Source organism: Candida pseudojiufengensis, assembly GCF_024610245.1.
Source record: "Candida pseudojiufengensis strain CBS 10847 chromosome Unknown scaffold21, whole genome shotgun sequence".
Taxonomy (NCBI): Eukaryota; Fungi; Ascomycota; class Pichiomycetes; order Serinales; family Debaryomycetaceae; genus Lodderomyces; species Lodderomyces pseudojiufengensis.
This window is the reverse complement of record NW_026261548.1, coordinates 78,522-98,059: the sequence shown is the minus strand read 5'-3', so window position 1 is coordinate 98,059 and position 19,538 is coordinate 78,522. Positions and strand designations below refer to the sequence as shown.

The 19,538-nt window shown below is 28.1% G+C and overlaps 6 protein-coding genes across 6 annotated transcripts; 5 read left to right on the top strand and 1 right to left on the bottom strand. All coding sequences in view use genetic code 12, as the record gives it.

Annotated features, from left to right (window-relative positions):
- Positions 1-49: 49 nt before the first annotated feature.
- ASH2 (Ash2p) lies at positions 50-1,450 on the top strand (the record flags this gene model as incomplete). The annotated part of the gene is made up of 1 exon (XM_051760753.1): positions 50-1,450. The coding sequence occupies one exon, from the start codon at positions 50-52 to the stop codon at positions 1,448-1,450; it is 1,401 nt and encodes a 466-aa protein (XP_051611585.1).
- Positions 1,451-1,458: 8 nt separating this feature from the next.
- KGF55_005710 (uncharacterized protein) lies at positions 1,459-2,196 on the bottom strand (the record flags this gene model as incomplete). Its single annotated transcript, XM_051760752.1, has 1 exon — positions 1,459-2,196. One exon carries the CDS (start codon positions 2,194-2,196, stop codon positions 1,459-1,461), a length of 738 nt encoding a protein of 245 aa, XP_051611584.1.
- Positions 2,197-2,467: 271 nt separating this feature from the next.
- Positions 2,468-3,847, top strand: CRH12 (Crh12p; the record flags this gene model as incomplete). Its single annotated transcript, XM_051760751.1, has 1 exon — positions 2,468-3,847. The coding sequence occupies one exon, from the start codon at positions 2,468-2,470 to the stop codon at positions 3,845-3,847; it is 1,380 nt and encodes a 459-aa protein (XP_051611583.1).
- A 406-nt stretch (positions 3,848-4,253) lies between these two features.
- On the top strand, positions 4,254-7,241 carry PFK1 (6-phosphofructokinase subunit alpha; the record flags this gene model as incomplete). The annotated part of the gene is made up of 1 exon (XM_051760750.1): positions 4,254-7,241. The coding sequence occupies one exon, from the start codon at positions 4,254-4,256 to the stop codon at positions 7,239-7,241; it is 2,988 nt and encodes a 995-aa protein (XP_051611582.1).
- Positions 7,242-13,321: 6,080 nt separating this feature from the next.
- SFL2 (Sfl2p) lies at positions 13,322-15,901 on the top strand (the record flags this gene model as incomplete). Its single annotated transcript, XM_051760749.1, has 1 exon — positions 13,322-15,901. One exon carries the CDS (start codon positions 13,322-13,324, stop codon positions 15,899-15,901), a length of 2,580 nt encoding a protein of 859 aa, XP_051611581.1.
- Positions 15,902-16,892: 991 nt separating this feature from the next.
- Positions 16,893-19,511, top strand: KGF55_005706 (uncharacterized protein; the record flags this gene model as incomplete). The annotated part of the gene is made up of 1 exon (XM_051760747.1): positions 16,893-19,511. The coding sequence occupies one exon, from the start codon at positions 16,893-16,895 to the stop codon at positions 19,509-19,511; it is 2,619 nt and encodes an 872-aa protein (XP_051611580.1).
- Between the last annotated feature and the right edge of the window lie 27 nt (positions 19,512-19,538).

The following is a 19,538-nucleotide window of genomic DNA, read 5'->3' as shown; positions in this document are numbered from 1 at the left end:
ATTAAATTTTGCAACATCAAAACCACCAAAGTATCAATTCCTACTAAACATGAGAGACGGGCTTTCACAAGAACCATCAATTGAACCACAAATTGAGTTGACAAGAGAAAATCTAATCAGAGAACAAGATGGTGATTCTAAATCAATTATAGTTGAAACTAACAATTCCAAAACAACCAAAAATTCAAATCTACATAATGTTATAATTCATCCAAGATTAAAACCAGCACCATTCAAAATACGTGATGCATATCCTACAGACTTACCAAAACCAACAGAAATATGCACTGTAAATGATTTAAAATTTTATCAAAATGAAGAATTACCTGTAAATAGACGAGGGTTTAAATATAAATTATGTAAACCTAATCCTATATTCACATCAAATTATTATTCAACAACAGATATAGAACCATATGAAGTTAGTTTGTCTTGGTTTGATAGGTCTACGGGGTCCTATTTAAGTCAAGATTGTAAAGCATTAACACTGAATCAAGGTTGGAGATCAGTTAGATCAAATGTTGGAATACGAGAAGGTATTTATTATTTTGAATTTAAGATTTTAAAATCAGATGATTATAGTCATGTAAGAATAGGATTAGGAAGAAGAGAGGCAAGTATTGAAGCACCAGTTGGATTTGATGGATATGGATATGGAATTAGAGATGTTGGAGGAGAATTAGTATTTATAAGTCGAAGGAAAAACGTTTTAATTGAAGAAGGGTTCAAGACTGGTGATGTTATTGGATTTGAAGTTCATTTACCTTCTTTAAGTCAACAAAAGAAAGAAATTGAAGAATTTGTTAATTTAAAAAAATCTGAAATTCCTGATCATCATACAACTAAAAAAAGGAAAACCAATACTAAAAACAAAAAATTCAATAATATTGAAGATAATGAAAAATTTAATGAATTTAATAATATTTTAAGAGATCAAATACCTACAAAGTCCAAAGGTGTTTTATACTATGATCAATTTGAATATACTAAAACTAAAATGATGGATCATTTATTAAATCCTATTACAGTGTTTGGTGAAAAAGCAATAATTGAAATGGACGATAAGACTAAAAATATACCAATAATTTCAAATTCAAAAATTGTCCTATACAAAAATGGAGTAAAGCAAAACGAAACCATTGAAAATTTATATTCATTTCTACCTACTAATTTAGAAGAAATTGAAGAAATAAACCTCGAACCAAATTTAAAACAACAACTGAATCCAAATTATAAAAATAATGATGATAATACATTGGGATATTACCCCATGTTATCAACTTTTCAAAATGGTGCAGTTTCCTTGAATGCTGGTCCTGAATTTGAATATCCACCTGAAAATACCCAAATAAAACCATTAAGTGATCGATATAATGAACATGTAATTGAAGAATGGTATTGGGATATAATTGATGAAGTTGAAGCTCAGTATTTAGATAGTTTTGATTAATTTAGTTATTATAAAGATGAAGGATCTGGACCAACTCTTTTTAAACTTGAATGATGATTTGGTAAGTCATTATTTCTACAATAAACTTCATAACATTTCTTATGAAACGCTTCTTCTGTCTCGGGATTGAAAAAACCCATTGTAACAAATTCATTACATAATTTACAATTTAACAATTTCCCACCATCTTGTAAATAACCAAATCCATCAATAAGATATTGTTTTAATTCACATAATCCTCTAATTGATAATATTACATCATCATTAAAAGTAATTTGAAACCAACCATCATCAACTAATTTCATTAAAAATAAATCAGAATCAGCAGTTGATTTTTTTGAATGATTTGAAATTAATTGTAAAATTGTACTTTTATTTGCACTAAATAAAAAATTATCAGTTGATGATTCAATAATTTCTTCAATTATTGATTTTATTGAAATTAATTCTGAAATATTATAAGCTGTATTTTCTTTCATTAAATCATCCACTATTGTATTTATAAAAATATAATATAAAATCCCATCAATTTCATCATTTTTTCTCTCTATTTTAAAACCTTGTTGTGAAATTTCTAAATTAATATCTGATATATATTGATTTAATAAATTTAATGTTGGTTGTTGATTTTCAACATTTGGTAATTTTTGACAAATCAACACGAACGCGTCAAGAAGATCTTGTTGACTAATAGATTTGATAGATCTTATATATGTTAGTAGAACTCTATGTGCTTCGTTGTACATTTCACTATAATTGTAAGATCTTTGATTGATTTTATGGAAGTTTGTAGATGTTGTTATGCTTGACAATTGACAATCGCGTTGTATATAAATCAATAATAAATTTTTTTTATTTACGTTTTTGTTGAAATTTTTCAGTTTTCATTTAAGGGGTAATTATATAACGAACATAGTATTTGAACATACAACTATTATACGTCTAACAAAACAACAGTCGGTTTAAACTCAGTTTATATAAACAAAGACTGCAAATAAAATAAAATATTTTTCAAAAATGTATTTTTTACCATTAATAGCAACATATTTATTAATCAACAGATCATTTGCAACTATTGATTCAGACTTAGAATCAGATTATGAAAATGAAAAATGTAATCCAGTTTTAGACAAACAATGTTTAGCATGCAATGAAGCATTAGGAAGATCAATTCATGAAACTTTTTCACATGGAACAGAATATTTCGCTGTTACTAGTTGTAGAAAGGGGGTAAGATTTGGTTCAAATGGTTTACAATTAACTATAAGAAAAGAATTTGATAATCCAGCATTAACATCAAGCTTTTATATTTTGTATGGTAAAGTTGAAGCTGAAATTAAAGGATCATTTGGACCAGGTATTGTTAGTTCATTTTATTTACAAAGTGATGATTTAGATGAAATTGATATTGCTGAAATTTTAGGTGGCGATCCTTTCAATTATCAAACTAATTATTTTATAAAGGGAAATGTAACAACTTATGATCGAGCAAGATATCATAAATTAAATAAAAGTCCATTGAATGAGTTTTATACTTATGGAGTTGAATGGACACCAAAGATGATTACTTGGTATTTGAATGGTGAACCAGTTAGACAATTGAATAGATTGAATAAACAAGGGTATCCTTCGAGTCCAATGGTTGTAAAATTGAGTTTATGGAGTGGGGAAACAACACAAGATCAAGGTACAATTGCATGGAGTAGAGGGTTAACTGATTATAATAATGGTCCATTTATGATGCATATTAAGAACTTAAAAGTTTCTGATTATTCGACTGGTGAGTCTTATATGTATGGTTGGTTACCTAATGGACAATGGATGAAATTAAATGCTAAAGGTGGTTCGATTTATAAAGATGGTTCCGAGACTCAATCACCACCAAAATTTCCAACTCAAAGACATGAAGATTGGACAGTTCCACATGAAAGATCAGTTATTCTTCCAACAAGTACAAAAATTAAACCTACTGGAACAGAAAAGCCCTTTGATTTTGCATCAACAACAATTGCAATTGATAAACTCATTAAAAAGATCAATCCTAAAAAGAGTAAAAATTCAAAAGGTTTATATGAGTTTCCTAAACAAACTGGAGTTTATGAGTTGGTTCGTGAATCTTGGGAAACTTCAATATTTTCAACATCAACTGAAACACATTTCCAGACAACAATTAAAAATGGTGAAAGTAAGACAACATCAGATCGAAAATTGAAATCAAAAGAATCCTCATTTATTCAATTCCCTGAAAAAGAAGGTGAAAATGATGATAAAAAGAAAAGTACAAAGACAAATAAGAAACAAAAGAAAAAGAAGACTTCTGAAGCTTCAACTTTTAATTTCACTTCTATTTCATTTATATTGTTGATTGAAACTATTTTGATTATGACATCATTTTGAGGTGAAAGAGATTTAATTGAAAAATTCACGAAAGTAAAAAGTTAAGTATAATTCAAATTACTAGTTTATGTAAAATATTATTATTATTTAGATATTTTGTTAGGAATTTGTAATTGTAATAAATTTTGAAAGTGTATTTTGCAACTGCGTGTTTCAGTTTATAAATTTAATTGTTGCAAAATCTTTTGTTCGCTCTCATAGTTAAGAAATCTTTTTTCTTAGCAGCAATATATTAATTAACCTAAGTCGTGTGAATCAATCATATCGTGATAATTAAATACAAGGTACATCTGTAGTCCGAAACTTCAATAATCATTTAATATTATACAACTAGATTGTTCAATTCTTATATTAGGCAACAATTGCTTAAATAATCATATCATATTTTACTTCAATACACAATTCAATGCCTAGTGTGGAAACTATAAGCAGATTAAGTTATATATCGCTAATAACCAATAATCAAGATGATTTTTTGAAACTGTTTAAATTTTATTCAGATTTGGGGTTCAGATTGACCAAAAATTTCTCAAGAATTTCATATAATGGATCAAATGCATTAAATAATTCTCAATTACAATTAGGAGTTTCAAAGGATTCATTAAGAGAAGTGTGGTTAGAGAGTTATCCTTTACAAAATTTAGATTCAAATGGAAATTTAAAACCATGGCAAGAATTAGAAATTTATAGTGGTGATAATTGTGAAAAATTATCAGAATCAACAATTTTTAAAATTAGATTATCAAATGAAAAAAGTTTAAAATCAATCGATAAAAAATTTGTACTTTTCAGTACTGATTTAAAAAAATTAAAGCAGATATTGGAAAAATCAAATATAAAGATTAATGAAATAGCAAAAAATGTTTTTACCATAAAGGATCCATTAGGAAATCTTTTATATTTTTCAAATATTGATAATGAATTAAATCCAAAAGAATATAATTCACCTCAAGAATATATTGAAATTAAAACAAGAGAAATATTATCTTATCAAAATTCATCTAAATTTAAATCAAGTATGGATTTGGTTGTTGAAGAGCAAGATTCACAATTGATTAAAAAAGCAATTATTGGAAACAAGGGTGATATTGAACCAGTAACAAAGAAAAAGAAAATAGCAATAATGACATCCGGAGGTGATGCTCCAGGTATGAATCCTGCAGTAAGAGCAGTAGTAAGAGCAGCTTTATATCATGGATGTGAGGCATATGCGGTTTATGAAGGATATGAAGGATTAGTTAAAGGTGGTGAATTATTAAAAAGAATGGAATGGTCAGATGTAAGATCATTTTTATCATTAGGAGGAACAGCAATTGGTACAGCAAGATGTAAAGAATTTAGAGAAAGAGAAGGAAGATTAGCAGCAGCTTTTAATATGGTTGAAAATGGAATTGATGCTTTAGTAGTTTGTGGAGGTGATGGTTCATTAACTGGTGCTGATTTATTTAGAAGTGAATGGCCTTCTTTAATTAAAGAATTATTAGATACTGGAAAAATAACTCAAGAAAAAGCAAAACTTTTTAAAACCCTTACAATTGTTGGATTAGTTGGATCAATTGATAATGATATGTCAGGTACAGATGTTACTATTGGGTCTTATTCAGCATTGGAAAGAATAACTGAAATGGTTGATTATATTGGAGCTACTGCTGCTTCTCATTCAAGAGCATTTGTAGTTGAAGTTATGGGAAGACATTGTGGTTGGTTAGCATTATTATCTGGAATGGCTACAAGTGCAGATTATGTATTTATACCTGAATCACCACCAAAAGCAAGTGAATGGAGAAATGATTTAAAAGCTGTTTGTACAAGACATAGAAAATATGGTAGAAGAAAAACTACAGTCATAGTTGCTGAAGGAGCAATTGATGATGAATTGAATCCTATTACTAGTGAAGAAATTAAAAAAGTATTAGTTGACTTAGGATTAGATACAAGAATTACAATTTTAGGTCATGTTCAAAGAGGTGGAACTGCAGTAGCTTATGATAGAAGACTAGCTACTTTACAAGGAGCTGAAGCTGTGAAAGCAGTTTTAGAAACAACACCAGAAACACCTTCACCAATGATTGGAATATTGAAAAATAAAATAGTAAGAGTACCATTAGTTGATGCTGTAAAACAAACAAAAGCAGTAGCGGAAGCAATTGAACATCAAGATTTTAAAAAGGCAATGAGTTTAAGAGATGCAAATTTTTATGATGCATATAAATATTTTTGTTCAATAACTTATTTTGATGATGGTTCAAAACAATTAAATGAAAATAAGAGATTAAATATAGCAGTTATTCATGTTGGTGCAGCATCAGCAGGTTTAAATGCAGCGACTAGAGCAGTAGTATTACAAAGTATATCAAGAGGTCATAATCTTTTCGCTATAGAAGATGGGTTTTCAGGATTAATTGAAGGTAGAATAAAAGAATTAAAATGGTTAGATATTGAAGGATGGCATAATAGAGGTGGAAGTGATATAGGTACAAACCGTTCACTACCCTCTAAAAATTTTGGTAAAGTTGCTTATTATTTACAAAAATATAATATTCAAGGATTATTAATTATTGGAGGATTTGAAGCTTTTACTTCATTACATGAATTACATGATGAAAAACCAAATTATCCAATATTTGATATACCAATGGTCGTTTTACCTGCAACTGTTTCAAATAATGTTCCTGGTTCTGAATATTCTTTAGGATCTGATACATGTTTAAATCAATTAGTAACATATTGTGATGCAGTTCAACAATCTGCTTCATCAAGTAGAAGAAGAGTATTTGTTGTTGAAGTTCAAGGTGGTCATTCTGGTTATGTTGCATCATATTGTGGATTAATAACTGGTGCATTAGCTTCATATACTCCAGAAAGTAAAATTAATTTAACAGAATTACAAAGAGATATTGAATTATTATTTAAAGTATTTCAAGCAGATAGAGGAGAAGATCATAATGGTAAATTAGTTATTAGAAATGAACAAGCATCAACTGTATATTCTACAGAATTAATAGCTGATATAATTAGAGAAAATGCAAATAAAAGATTTGAAACAAGAACAGCTATACCAGGTCATGTACAACAAGGTTATACTCCAACTGCTTATGATAGAGTAACAGCAATAAAATTTGCTTTAAAAGCAATGGAATTTTTAGAAGAATGGAATAATTGTGTTGATAAAACTGAAATTAAAATAGATGATGCTGAAGTTGAAAGACATAATGCTGTAGTTATTGGAATACATGGTGATGCAACTGAATTTACAAGTGTTAGACATTTATATGAAAATGAAGCTGATGTTGAATTAAGAAAAGGAAAAACTGTTCATTGGAAAGATATGATTGAAGTAGGGGATATGTTGAGTGGTAAATCTTTATTGAAAAGAGAGGAGGAATATTACTAATATAAAAGGATGATCGACGATTTTTTTGATGATTGGATAAATTTATACGAAACTAAATACATTTATTTGATATCCTTATTGATTGATATAGTGAATGGACCGTTAATGTAAAGATGATTTTACGAATATTTGATGAACTAATCAGTTGAACTCCGTTACTTTTTGAATTCTATGGTCTTGGTTATAAAACTTTTTTATTAAATTGACTCCGTTAATTGTTCGGTGTTTAACACCAAAACATATGGATATGAAGTGAACACAATTTACTAGTTTAAACGATAAAACGAATGCGACAGAGTGGCAAACACTTACAGGCTCAACGAAAGACTAATTAACAAATGTGGAACTCACATTTAGAAACAAAATGGAACAGGTTGCAAAAAATATAATCCCGAATACCGTAATTTTTAAAGATTCTTTCCTCGTTATTGGTATTTCTCTTGGTTGCCAATAGTAGCTATACTTGTATCATAAATTTTCTTAGTACGTGAAGTGAATATTTATTCTTGGGAAATACTCTCTTATTCATTCATTTTACTCCTGAAAAAGAAAACAAATAACCTTCGATTTTATTAAAACTTAATTCGTCCTGCGTAAGAAAAATGAACCTCGCCCTGGACCTAACATAATAAAGTATGAGGCAAGTTTAACCTTATTTTTAATTTAATTCTAGCGAAAGAAGGAGAAATTTCTTCGTCTAGTATTATAGAAACGAAATTTTGATAGAGAAGTCTAGTCGTCAAGACATTATCGACATTCAAAGACTACTGAAACCCGTTGTGAATATTTTTTATACATCTATGAACTACTTCCAGACCTTGTCCTCTTTGACCTTATAGTAGTAACCATCGAGCCCTCCCCAAAATTATTTTCTCATGTTTTTGCTAAATGTTTTTACCAAAAATGAGTCTCAACTATTGGATCGTTTATAATCATCTCTAAATTTTCAAGCAAGACTGTACTTCAAAAATCAGATGTTGAACTAAAGCCTATGTTTTTGAGAGATCTTTATGATATTTATCGCAATAAGTCACATTCCAATTAAACCATTTGCCACTCTCACTGCTCCTTTTCATCTACAATAATCAACTGGATAATGCTTTAGTTGAATTCAAATTCAATGACGACAAAAACGACATAATGATGTTTTAAAGTTTGTCGAGATTTATAACGTTTATTATTTTAACAAATTAATTTACTTGCATGCATATATACCACTTATAGTTAGGCTAAATTAATAAGGTAAAACCCATGACGTAAGAATACACCAGCAATTTTTTAAGCGACTTACTTATAATTGTAAGATTGTGTAATATCACCAACAACAGATATGTTACTTAGACATTTTTTAGAACGGAATTTTGACTAAATATAAGCTAAGATTTACGTTGGGTCTGTCAGAAAATAAATCTTAGAATGTTTGTAAAGGTAATGAGAAAATATAGGATTATCATTTGCTTTAATTGGACTGCTTAATCAAATATTTCGATCAAAAAGAGAAGAGGTGCAAACGAATCTAGTGGATGATACTTCGAGGCAAGGTGGAAAATGTCTCGAACTAAAAAGTTTCAAATCTCGATTTAGTCAATCAGATGGAAGTTGAATTCCGGAATTTACTGTAAAGACTAAATATTAAACATTTCAACATTCAAACATTCCATTCCAAATTTTATTCCCCACATGATTAAAATAACAATCTTTTCAATAAATTGGATGTCCCAAGTACGCTACTGTTATACAACAAATCCGCAGCAATTTATTGTTCAAATTTTAAGGTTTTGAAAACTGTAAGGGAATTTTGCTGGTTTATCAATAGTATTGAGACATTGAGATAATTTTGAGCCCAAACATATCACTTATAACTCTATATCTAACAATAACATATTTATTTTTTTATTTCTTTTTGTTGGTTTGAAAATTATGTATCAATGTCGCCTCAATGAACAATCATCGATGATCCCACTCTTTTTCCCTTTTTTTCAGTGAAGGTGAAATAAAAATTGTTGATACATTTCCTTAATTTTCAGTTTGTTTATGTTTATTTCGGGATCTTAACTTTAATTATTTGTTGATCTTTTTCAATTTTTCATCAAAACTAAATTTTGGTTTAACCGCGAGAATTTGAAACTTTGGATTATTGAACAATTCCCTTGATGAAATGTCTTGATTATTTTTGTTCTATTCTTTTGTATTTTTAATTTACGCCTTCATGGACCTGCTTTTCATTTGTTTTAATTGAGCATATCCTTGAAATAGTAGTTGCCTTGTACTTAATATCTACATATTTGTTATTTGTGTTGAGGCTCACAAAATCTGAATTATACATTTCTAGTGATGAAACCTTCTTTTTTTGTACTATCTAATAACGACATTTTTAAATTTACAAATACTTAGCCAGTTTTGGTATAGAGATAAATGGAACAGATGAAGAAGATAGGAAGTAAGCAGTACTAACATCTTCAAAAATTGTAATAACGTACACTAAAGTTATCCCGTTTTATTGGGTGAGACTAGACATTTACATTTACATAGTACATTTACTATTTTATTGTCCTCCAGTTTTTTTTTTTTCTAACGGCACTTTAACAATTTTTTCATTATCATTTGAACATTAACGTAGATTGTTCTTCTTTGATATAACATCGGCTTATTTCTTATCTATTGTTTTAAATGTTTTGATTGTTTATTGTGTTGTTGACTTTTCTACTTGTTCTGGAAGTGGAATAATTCCGGTTATTGTCTTATTTTTACTTGTTATTTCCGTGTCTTCTTGAGTTTTGCATGTAATTTGTAACATTCTTCGACACAAACTTTAAATTTTCATCGACCTAAAGTAGCTCGAGTTTACGTTAAAGGTGGTCCAAATTATTTGGTTTGTGTGTGGACAACGACTTTTCTTTGTAAGAAAGGTCAGAAATATTTAAGCTATACTCATCAGTGATGTCAGTGTTGAACTAAATTAGAACTGGAAGAACTTGACAACCTGCATTTTCATAGTTTAAGTTTAACATGTTAGTTTAGACGAACGTTTCTTCCAACTCAGCTCAATTGTTGACCTATACTCCATTTTGAAATTTGATTTACAAATATGTAAATTTGTAAATCATTTGTGGAAAAAAAATAGAAGACTGGATTTGGTTGAAATTTAATATTACTTGCATAGAAAAAATGAGCAGGTACAGAAGGATTATTTTGGTTCCTTATTCTTAATTTTAAATTTTATCATTAATGAAATACTCAAAGCTGGTTGGTAGTAGATTAGGTAAGAGTCAAATTTATATGATCTTTATCATTCAACTTAGCCTTTAGTAAACGGACTTGAAATTAATTGATGATTTCACAATATACAATAGACTGAGATTCAATTGTTTAAATGCAAGATCTAAAAAAGTATAATTAAGCTTTCAATTCAATTACTTCCACTTCTTTATCGATAAGGTGTTCTTGTAAATGGTCCATAGAATCAGAATGATCCACGTTGATATGGAAAGAAATGGAACACACTCTTATGCTCTTGTAGTTTAGTTGATTGTTGATAAACTCAAAAATGTGCGATTATATGTATCAATTTTGAGCATTATAATGGTTCTAAGTTCCATCTATTCTCAATATTATAGATTCATAATAATATCATAACCTTATAAATTGATTCAAAACGCCTAATGATTTTAACTTTGAATAAGATCATAATTACACTTGTTAAAACAATAGCTAAGTTTCTTACATTTCAGGACATGCAATCCAAAAGTGAGTGAATGTAGTTGAGTCTTAATTTAGCTGAGGACTTAAACTTCAAATCAATCATTTTATTTTTAAGCTTTCTCGAGTCCACTTATTCCTGTTTCAGTTAGTGCTTTCTTCCGTAACTGAATCTGATTACTTTTATTCAATTTTAATATGTTTTGAATTTTATGTAAAGGGGTTTATTTGGTGTAAATAACCGCTTAAATTATAGTACGACATTTTCTACCTAAAACAACTCTCGCTTAATACTTTTCCCACATTTTCTTAATGAGATAAGAATTAACCAAGAACCAAATGATATGAATAAGGTGATGGCTTGCTGATTGATATTAATTTTGTGATTTGATAATGAGTAACAAAACATCTTAAAACTCAGTGAAACCAAGTAACTAAATGAAAAAAAAGTGATAATATAAGACATTGATTATTTTCTCTTATTGTTAACTTCCTTTTTGTTTTAACTTCTGCACCTAACCTTACTTGTTCTTCTTATTCTTCTGATTCTTCTCTAAAGTACTTCTTCTTCTTAACTAGAATTCATAATATTTTAGTATACTTTACAGTTTATATTTACCTTGGATACATTACATACATTACATACATTTCGTTACTTGTTATTACTACTAGTACTACTACTCAATTCAATTCTTCCGACTTTTGTTCTTCTTCTTCTTCTTTTTCTTCTTCTACCTAAGAAAATGTTTGATTACCTAAAATAGTTTTTGGTTTTAGTTAGTTGGTTTGAAAATTAAAATTCATTTTCCAGTTGGTGCCACTTGTTTAATTTATTAAAATGTTCATTAAAACTGTAATTTATTGTTGTGTTATTGTTCTGTATTAGTACCTTATACTTATTGTAGTTACTATTGTAATAAGCTTGTTATATAATTAAGAAATGGTATTTGGAGTATAATACTTTAAAATTTACTTGTTAAAAACCAAAAATAAAAAAATAGAATTTTACATCTACTTTTACTGTTACTTTGAATCTTAACTCATCTATTCAATCTACCAGAGCCCAACACCTAAAGAAGGGTCCACACGCCCCTGTAATTAGTCATTTTCAATCATTATTATCTACAATATCTCACTTAATCAAACATCATCTATTATTACGAAGATAATTTCAAAATTTTTTTTCACAAAAAGAATAAGAATTATTAAATATTTTTTTCACTTGAAATTAAGGTATCTACAAGAATACTTAGCCTCCACTTCTCCTTTCTTTCTTTCATCAATCTATTATTTAACGACCACGGAGTTGATAGGAGGATATCATAGCTATTTTTGATTCAAATTTATATCACCATTAAAAAAGTATTGCTCAAATTAATATATAAGAAAAGATAAATCATTAAGTTAGATTTTGTCATACATTTTCATATCACAATCTATTCATTTTCAACGATAGATACTAGTTGTTCCAAATATAGTAGATTTCAGACTTCATAAAATCATCAATATCAGATTTAATCAGGTTACATCGTCAAAGCGAGTTAAATCATCTTAATATTCAAGTCCGAGATTAAATCTACTACTAATTTAAACTCCTATTCCTTTTCCACAATTCATTAAATAATAATAATTATATCAGTAAATATTATAATACTTTGGGGGAAACAGAATTTGAAAAGAACAAAATATTTTAAAAGAAAAGACTATTGAGTAATTTAGATTATTATTTCAATTAACGAGTATTTTTTTCAACCACATTATTTGGAAAGAAATTATTTTTTATTACTAAGATTCTTGTAAATTAAAGAAAGCTTGTGAAGTTTAAAATTTGAAAAATTAGTGTTTTGGAAATAGTCAAAGAAATTCTTCAGATCAATTTGAATCCTTCTATTTCATATATTTTAATTTAAGATCTTAGTCGTCAATTCCATTAAAATAAGCGAAGAATAAGCAATTAATTAGTTTTTCCAGGGTAAAGATAACATTATCAATTAAAAAAATAATACTTTATCTATTGTATCACCTGTTCAATATCAAGAAAATTTTCGAAGATACATACATTTAGTTTTTAATGAAAGTGACGACAATAACATTTATATTTCAAAATTACCATATACAACATTTATTTGATCAATTTATATAACAACCAAATTAATTATTGTATCACATAGAATAGCAAAAGAATAGGAAATTCAAATATTTTTCGATCAATACATTGTTTAACGACAAAGACAGTAGGGTGAAAGATTTTAGAAACATCAAATTAGAATAGACTATCATTATTAAATTTAGAATTACAATAGAAGTGGAAAATCAATTAATTTACTAATAGAACTTATCTCCAAAAAATCAATAAGAGGACTAAAACAATTTCATATAAAATGACGAAAAAGAACCAAGGAGAAGCAAGAATCAAGAAAAATGCATTTGTCCATAAATTATATACAATGTTGAGTGATCCAACTCTAGATAATTTAATATGGTGGAGTCATAATAATCCAGAAAATAATACATTTTCATTATACCCAGGTAAAGAATTTGCAAATTGTCTAACTAGATATTTTAAACATGGTAATGTTGCAAGTTTTGTACGACAGTTACATATGTATGGATTTCATAAAGTAAGCGATCCTAATAATAATAATAATCACAATAATAATGGAGGTAATGCTAACGTTTCTAACAATACAGCTTTACTAAATAGTATGAATCCAAATTATATGGTTCCTAATTTACAAAATGGTTATGATTACTCAAATGTACCGAATTATGATAACAATCAATATAATAATTTACATAATTCAGATTATTTGGAAAAAGAAGTACCACCTATATGGGAATTTAAACATCTGAGTGGTAAATTCAAAAAGGGTGATGAAAATTCTTTAATTTATATAAAAAGAAGGTCAAGTTCAAATAATAATTCAAGAAATAATAGTTATAGTAATGAAAATAGTAATAAGAATCATAGAAATAATAGTGCTCCATCATCATCATCTTCATCATCAGGGTTTCAGCAGCAACAACAACCACATTTAAGTGCAGAATATCCACAATATCCACAATATCCTCCTTTTCATAATGAACAAATACCGCATCATCTACAACATCCACAATATGATCCTCAACAATTTTTTCATGGTCAACCTCAGCAGCAAATACTACCACAACAACAACCTTATCCTCCACAATATCAACTACAAGGAGCTCCACCACAAATGTACTATAGTCAACAAGATAATCAATTTCGTCCACCTGTTCAAAACCAACCTCCTCCTGTTTTTCAATATGGATTTGAAAACAATCAACCATCCCAAATTGTTTATCCTCAACCACCACAAACTTTTGTTCAAAACCCAGTACAGAATCAACAACCACAACAATTTTATCAACATCAAGGTGGAGCTTTATCAACTGGTTCAATTCCACATCCTCCTAATCAACCTCAACAAATTGTACAAAATGTAGTACCTGATCAAAGAATTAAAACACCAGTCAATTATACACCAAATTTACAATTTAGAAAAGTTTGGGATGATCATGGTTCAAGACAGAGAAATCCTTCATTATTATTTGATCCTTTAGCTCCAATACCTCAACCACCATCATCAACAACAACCACAATTCCATCAAGTTCAACACCTCCAACTATTTTGAATCTACCTCTGAAGTCAAATCCATCAATTGCAACTAGCCTTGTAAATAAATCAAAAGATTTTGATTCATCATCATCTCCTTCATCTTCATTATCAAGACAATCATCAAATGTACAAAGACCAAGTAACATTAGTTTAAATTCAACTTCAACTTCTCAATCAACTGTATTACAATCTCCTGCTCAAGAATTTGATTCAAGAAAAACTTCAATTGTTACACCTATAGTTGCACCTATACCTCATTATAAGAAAAGTATATCATCAACTACATCATCCAATGACATTAATCCAGCACCTTCAGCCTCACCAACTACTAAAATTGTAAATGATAATAGTGCTACACATTCAACTTCATTGCCTCCAGTATCTGCATTTCAATCACAACATTCTAATACGTCATCACAAACCCAAGATCAACAGCAACAAAGACCACAACCTATAACTCGTCCGTCATTTTCCAAAAAACCATCAATACTATCTTCATCGTTACAAGAAAGATTAAGACCATCAGTTTTTGAATTGCACGCAGCACAAAAAGGAGGAGGTACATCATCAACTAGAAATAATAGTGGTAGTGGTGGTTTTTTCCATTCTAATTCAATAACAAATGGAGGTAATAGTGGATCAGGTTCAATTGGCTCTCATTCATCATCTTCAATATTTTCTAATAAATCATCAATATCATCCATGCATTCTTTTCAACGTACTTCTTCATTTGGTTCCATAATATATAATAATAAAAGTTCAATATCAGTTGCACCTCATGAAATGATTGAAGATGCTAGATCTGGTACTCCACAATCTCCAATGTCAATACTGCATTTACAAAATCAACAACCTCAATCAATTACAACTACATCGAATCAAAGTCAACAACAACAAAGTTATTTTTCATCTTCTTTTCAACAACCACAATTATCTCAACCACCAATTAATAGATCTAAATCATCAAGACCTACAACACCAATTCAAAATCGATCTAGTTCACCATTATCAAAATCAATTTTTGAACCATCAACCACTTCAAATTCAGCGTCAACTACAAAACCAAATAAAAAAGTATCTGTTACATCTCTACTAGATGATTCAATTCAAAAAGATAATCATTCATTATCTAGATCATCATCTCCAAAATCAGTGTTAACTAATTCAATATCAAATGTTGTTGTTGCTAATACAAAAGATGGTAAATCAATAAATCATCAACCATTATATTTATCGCTGGTTATTACAGAAGAAGATAAAAATGGATCATCATCAAGATCAGGAAGTGAAGATGATATAAAGAGAAGAAAAGTTGTTTAATTGAAGGGTCTATGATTTCATAAAATAAACATAGGTAAAAGAAAAGCATCTCAAAAATTACAAATATATTCAATTTCAGTTCTTAAAATGTTGTAAAATTAAAATAATGTGTTTCAAATTTCAGTTTCAAATGTTTTTTTGTTTTTTTTAAATTATTACTATTATTATAATTATTAATGTGTGTGTGAGTTTTAAAAAGTTTGAATTATTAAATTTAATTTAATGTGATTTTATGTGATCAACAAATCTCTAATTGATCTCTTTATTGAATCATTCGACACTATTCTGAAATTTCATCACTATAGTTTTACGAATGTTGATAAAAAAGAAATTATTATATCAGTTGTAAGATATGATTTACTTAGACTAAAAATTATACCGGATTTAAATTGATTAAAAAGTATTCGAATTCTGTTGTTAGACTTGTTGATTTAAGTTTCTCAAACAGCAATAAACACATATAATAATTTAAATTATTATTTTAGTTCTAATTTCACCGGTTTAAAAAGCATTGTTGTGCGTTCCTGATTATTCTTCAATGTGTGTTGAGTTGTTTATGAACTATTCTGATGTCAGTATTACTCTAATTTTTCTACTTATTTGGCTGGGAATCTGATGGTTGCAAATTTAAATTCGTTTATAGCAAAATGGCTAAGAATCTGACACATCAAAGCAATTTTTGGAAAAATTTATCAAAAAAAAATCCAAAGCGTACCCAAATAGCTCAAATGAACAATTTGTTGACGTTCTTTCAAATTTTTCGATGGTAATTGATCTGTTGATAAAATGATACGAGATGTTTCAGATTTATACGCTCAAACGATCCGAACTTTTAATATCAGTGGCATTGGTAGCGAATTTCTCAAGTTTGTATTATTAGATGAGATCAAAATTGTTATAAGATTGAAAAACGGTTGCCAAAACGGTCTAATACAATCACCGATCCATGATTCTATAAAGCATTAATACCCCAATTCCATGATAGAGAACAATGATTACACGACATTTAAATCTTAATAAAAATTTTACAAGGTTGATACGACAGTTTTCCACTCAAAATATATGTTTTAATGAAAAATCACCAACAACTTCTCCAGAAATAGAATTACCATATGATAAATCCAAAAGAATCTTCTTAAAACCTGGCCAAATCAGAAATAGAAAAAGAAAATCCAACAAAACCAAATTAACATCACCTCCTTCCTCCTCAAGTATACTACGACAATCAATAAAACAACCACCTAAAGTAAATCTAAATATATTCTCTGAGATATATGAGAATAAATTAAATTCAGTGAATGAAGATGGGGACTTATTCAAGCATATAGCCAGTTTCAAACCATTCGAGAAAACTATAGGATTAAAGCGATTTGATAATTTGAAAAAAAATCTAGATGATTCATTTACAAAAACTCAACTTTTAAAATATGTAAATAACTTAACGACTTCAAAAAAGCTTACCAAAAAGACAACAAAGAATGATTTAATTGAAAAATTGATATTAAATTATTGGAAAATAAATAAATCAACAGACTCTAAATCAATTAGTAATGAAATAATATTAAATAATAGAGTATTTGATTTAACTCCAGAAGAAAGATTTCTAATTGAACCTATTAGATCAAAATTTTTGAAAAATTTAGTAAATTCTTTAAATTTGAATTTAAATTTTACAAATACAAAATTAATAGTTTCTGGTATGACTTCAAATTTAAATTTTTTTGAAGCTGAATTAGTATCCTTCAAAAATAACTTAAAATATGAAGAAATTACAATACCGAACTTTATTAATTTGAATGATTTAAATTTTGGTAGAATATCGAAAACTTCATCTGTATTTTTCAAAGAAATACAAAATAATAAATATCAAATAATTGCAAATTCATTAAGTAATATTGACCTAGCTAAAAGATTAATTTCTTGGTCAATTGATAAAAATCCTCATGTAAAGACTACATACTTTAATGAAGATCAAATGGATAATAGAACTTGTATCCCATATTTAAACAATGATATTTGGTCATGGTATGATAAACAATTTCAATACTATCATATTTCCAAAGATACTGTGGATGATAAAAAACCTGGTAGGTTATTTGGTAATGAAATAATATTTGAAAAATTTGATAAGATGAATGATAATCATTTGAACCTGAAACATTTGGATGACTTAATTGATACTAATTTATCTTTAAAATTCGAGGAACCTAATGCAGATGATTATGTTGATAAATCTATTTCGGATGATATATTAAATATGTTTAAAGGGGTCAAACCTTCAAATCATGCAGAATCTGAATTCAATTTAGATAAAGTAATACAAAATAGAGCGAATTCAGCAAACCTAAATTCCGATAATGATCCCAAACATCTTAACCTCGAAGAACTTAGACATGAATTAGGTAAATTTTCAGAACAAGAATATGATCCAAATGAATTTCCAGATGTTTCAAATTTAATAGTTGACGTTGAAGGACAAGACCAAAATAAAAACAATGATCAAATAATTGATAATTTGAGAACAGAGCTAGGAGCATACGGTGAAGAAGATTCTAGTTTAGGATTATTTGATGACTTGTTGGAAGATACAGATACATTTACAACAACTCCAGCTTCTGTAGTAGAAGAACCAAAATTACAACCAGTAAAGGAGCATCCTATTTCAGAGCGGGTAAACAAATTTGACTCACAATTTACAGATGATCAAATAAAAACAATATATGACAAACTAAATGATACTAGTTTCACTAATGATTTGAAAGGCACGTCGAAAGAATCAGAATTATATTCTGCATTTACGATACAATTCGGCTCATTATTGTTGAAAAAACCTAAATTAAATAATGATTTATTACCACCTCCACTTAAAGTGACAACAAGTGAAAACAATCAATATAAACTTTTGACAAATGTTCCCTTTTTGAAAGATCAAGTGATAAACTTACCTGTATTATACAATAATGGAACCCAGATCTTCACAAATAAAGTTCAAATTAATCTAAGTCCATCGATTTTCAAGAATTCTGATTTAAAGGATGTTAATAAATACCCATCAATTGAAATTCAAGTTGAGTTAAATGATTGGGGTCAATTGAAATTAGAAAGTTTGAAAATTTTGTCAATAGAATCTATGAATCAAGTTGATGTATTTTGTCCAAATATGATTTATGATTTGAGAATTTCAAAATTAAGTATCGGTGATTTATTACAACCACAAGGAACTATTCAACAAATTGAAAGCCAAAAAGATGATAATTCAATTGATGACAATTATAAAATGTTTCAAAATCAACCGGATTTAATCAATTTTCTTAAAAACTCAAACTTGAATTTCAGTTCAAATTCCAAATCTAAAATTAATGTACCAAATTCAGTCAATTTACAAATTAATGGTGTCAATGTCATATATGACTTCTTACATTTAACATATGAAACAGATTTAAATTTTGAATTTGCAGGAAATAAAGAAATAATATTAAGTATAATTGAAGGTGGATCATTAAATGGTAAAACATTTGAAATTTTAATTGGTGAAAATGGAAATTTAAATGAAAAAGAGTTCAAAACATTTATAAATGATGCTATTCAATTTTTGAATGAACTTTCTTAAAAAAAGAGACGTTAGCATATACGACTT